This window comes from Antennarius striatus, chromosome 12 (assembly GCF_040054535.1).
Source record: "Antennarius striatus isolate MH-2024 chromosome 12, ASM4005453v1, whole genome shotgun sequence".
Classification (NCBI taxonomy): Eukaryota; Metazoa; Chordata; class Actinopteri; order Lophiiformes; family Antennariidae; genus Antennarius; species Antennarius striatus.
Genome location: NC_090787.1, coordinates 1,112,957 through 1,115,942, shown reverse-complemented (window position 1 = coordinate 1,115,942; position 2,986 = coordinate 1,112,957). Strand labels below are relative to the sequence as shown.

Genomic DNA, 2,986 nt, shown 5'->3' with positions numbered 1-2,986 from the left:
AGCCATCCATCCATCCATTCTTCCATGCATCCATCTATCATCCATCATGGAATTGATTGACGTTGCATTTTTTGGTACACACAGTATAACAAAATATGTTTGTTGATGTCATAGCATTAATTAATTAATGGTGGGCTTTTGAATGATTTGGAATGATTATTTTTCGACAGCTGATATAGATTGTGGTCAACATGGACATCTTCTGATGCAGCAGGGAAGTCCTGATCTTCATTTCCCACAGATCCAGGGATGCTGCTGCAGGTCTTGTAGGGCGGCACGACTCTCATAACTTGGATTTACGCACTTATTCATGAAATCCTGGCACTCTAAGGTTGAAAAAACAGAAAACATATATGCGGTTAATAGCTGTAGACTTGTAGAATATATTCCCATTGTGACGATAGGAAGCTGAACTGTTGATTCTTTGGTTTGATGAGAGAAGAGCATCCCAAGTCATTATTTCTCTACATCTTGATTGACCAGGCACAGAAGATATAATGAATATTATGAATTTGGAAAAATAAGAGACATTTTTTTTCAAAAGAAAGTAATTGTTTATTAAACTGAAGATTGAAACTTTTGGAGGAAAAAAAAGGTCGGTCTACTTATTTAAATTTCTACCGGGAACATGAGACCATAACACTCAAATTTCATATCGTCTTACCCTGTGTCACATTGTTCAGTTTATTCCTCCTCTTGTGGGGCAGTAAGGAAAAGCTATAGGAGAGTGGCTGTGGTGTCAGGATATCATGAAGGACATTGCCTAACTGAAAGACTGTTTCGAGTTCACCCATCTCGATGTTCATGTGGTGGTAATCTGTAGGAAAACACACAGGGTTTTACAAGCTGCAGAGATGGACAGGTGGACATTGATAGGCAACATTTTTATGAAAGATGTGTGAACAGCAAGTGGTAAAGCTGTTTATTTACCAGTCCTCGCATCGCTAGTAAAATGTGTCTCTTTCAAAAAGCAGCTGCAGCCAAAGTCGATGAGCCTCACATGAGGAACATTGGAACGAAGCTCCACAAGGATGTTCTCAACTTTGATGTCGTTGTGGCAAACTAACATAGATATCATTTCAATGGATGCTGTCACCAACTGCCTCATGATGTTCTGAGAAGATGGATAAAGATAATATTAGAATGGGGAAAGAAAGAAAGAAGTGACAAAAGTGAGGAAGAATGGACATGGAGGATAGTTTCAGTTGAGACTTACTTTAGCTTGATGCTCCGATAGTGGTTTCTTTGCATAGGCCATCAAGGTCTGACAGGGCTCTGGTCTCTCAATGACCAGGATTAGCTGGTCTTCCAGTGTGCACCAGTCAATCAGGGTCACAGCTGTTGATTTACCAATGGATTCTGGTCTGCCTGCCAGTTGCTGCATGATAGCTACCTCCAATGGGATCCTATATTTCTCATTATGTATTATCTAGAGAAGGAAATATACCAGTCTTGTATGAATGTGTGAAGTTCTGGGTAGTCTCAATGAGCTGAACAGTGAAACATTACTAATGCACGCCATCAGATTTCACACATATCGAACTAGCATAAGTTAGCATGCGAAAAACCACGTCACTTAGGAATTTCAGAATGACACAGTGACTAACTGTGGTAAAATGTTCAGGTAATGCCATCCATAGAATGAAGAAAGCCCCGTTATCTCCAACTTAACCAACTGGCATTACATGAAGTTTTTACTGCATGTCAAAGTCAAAGGCAACTGTATTGTCATATACCATATATGCATGACATACAGCAAAGATTACATTATAGTCTTCTCAGACCCACATGTGCTGCTGTTAGCTGTAGCTGCTGCTACACGGGACGCTGAAGACATCTGAAGTTTATAGTACAGACAGAAGTTTTAAATTCAAAGTAAATCAGCAGCAGCAGCTAGCGTTGACATAATTCAGTGAGTTGACCCTTAATAGTATAACAAAAAGTGATTCAAATTACTCACAACATTGTGAAACTCCACATCATAAGCAGGGATGTATTTGATTGCCACCTAAGCAATAAAATGAAGATTGTTAGATGGTAAAAGAGGGATTGGAGTGTGTGTGTGCGTGCGTGTGTGTGTGTGTGTGTGTGTGTGTGTGTGTGTGTGTGTGTGTGTGTGTGTGTGTGTGTGTGTGTGTGTGTGTGTGTGTGTGTGTGTGTGTGTGTGTGTGTGTGTGTGTGTGTGTGTGCGTGCGTGTGGACAAAGTAGGATACAGCACTCATACTCACTGGTAAGTTATCAGATGTGCGATAACCGGCAAAGACAGAGCCAAATGCTCCACTCCCAAGTTCCTGCTGTTGGACATATTTAGTCTCAAAGTCCTCTAAACACAGACAGAGAATTGTACTTAATTAAGGAGAACTTATTAAAGTCGCTCCATGACTGACACGCTGGTTGTTAAATTAAATTCTAACAAAAAGAGAATTTTCACTTTGGAAGCAAAGAAACGGCATTTGACATGACGTGGTTGAGAAAATGTTGTAAATGTGGTTATCTGTGGTGCAAAGCGAGTGCATGGGTTCGAATCCAAAACAAGCACTATCAGCTCACCTATGCTGGATACACATGCTGAGGGATTGATCCAAAAATATCCTGTTTTCCTGTCTGGCTGGTATTCAGGAGGGTTCTTCAAAGCTGGCCTGACTGCATCCCCAGAAACATTTGAAGCTTCACCAGTTGTACCGTTGCTGGGCCTCTGTCTTTTACATGGTGGCTGGATGTCAGCCTCTGTGGGTACCTTTAGATGGTTGGTGATCTTTCTTTTGGACACGGTCACCATCAAAAACTTGGTGGGGGTCTCTACAAATTATACAAATTTACTGACCTTGTTAAACTTGATGTTTAAACATTATTATAATGATTTATTATTTCGTCATTTCACTAGTATGTTTAAATTATAAGAAGGAGTGCTATTTCAAACTCACCTGAATCAAACTCTGAGCAATGTTAATATTTTTTACCCGGTGTTGAAATCGTTCTTTGGAT

General features: G+C 40.2%; 1 protein-coding gene across 1 annotated transcript; it reads right to left on the bottom strand.

The window, feature by feature from the left end:
* Nucleotides 1-228: 228 nt before the first annotated feature.
* Nucleotides 229-2,780, bottom strand: LOC137605466 (serine/threonine-protein kinase pim-1-like). The gene is made up of 6 exons (XM_068330170.1): nt 2,552-2,780; nt 2,230-2,324; nt 1,217-1,429; nt 931-1,114; nt 665-817; nt 229-326 (listed from the first exon to the last, which is right to left on the bottom strand). Exons 1-6 carry the CDS (start codon nt 2,778-2,780, stop codon nt 229-231), a joined length of 972 nt encoding a protein of 323 aa, XP_068186271.1.
* Between the last annotated feature and the right edge of the window lie 206 nt (nt 2,781-2,986).

Coding starts and splice junctions, on each gene's coding strand:
- LOC137605466 (XM_068330170.1), bottom strand. CDS start 2,780: ATGGTGACCGTGTCCAAAAGAAAGATCACCAACCATCTAAAGGTACCC. Junction 1,430..2,229: donor GCACATCTGATAACTTACCA/GTGAGTATGAGT, acceptor TTCCTTCTCTAG/ATAATACATAATGAGAAATA. Junction 327..664: donor ACTGAACAATGTGACACAGG/GTAAGACGATAT, acceptor TTTCAACCTTAG/AGTGCCAGGATTTCATGAAT.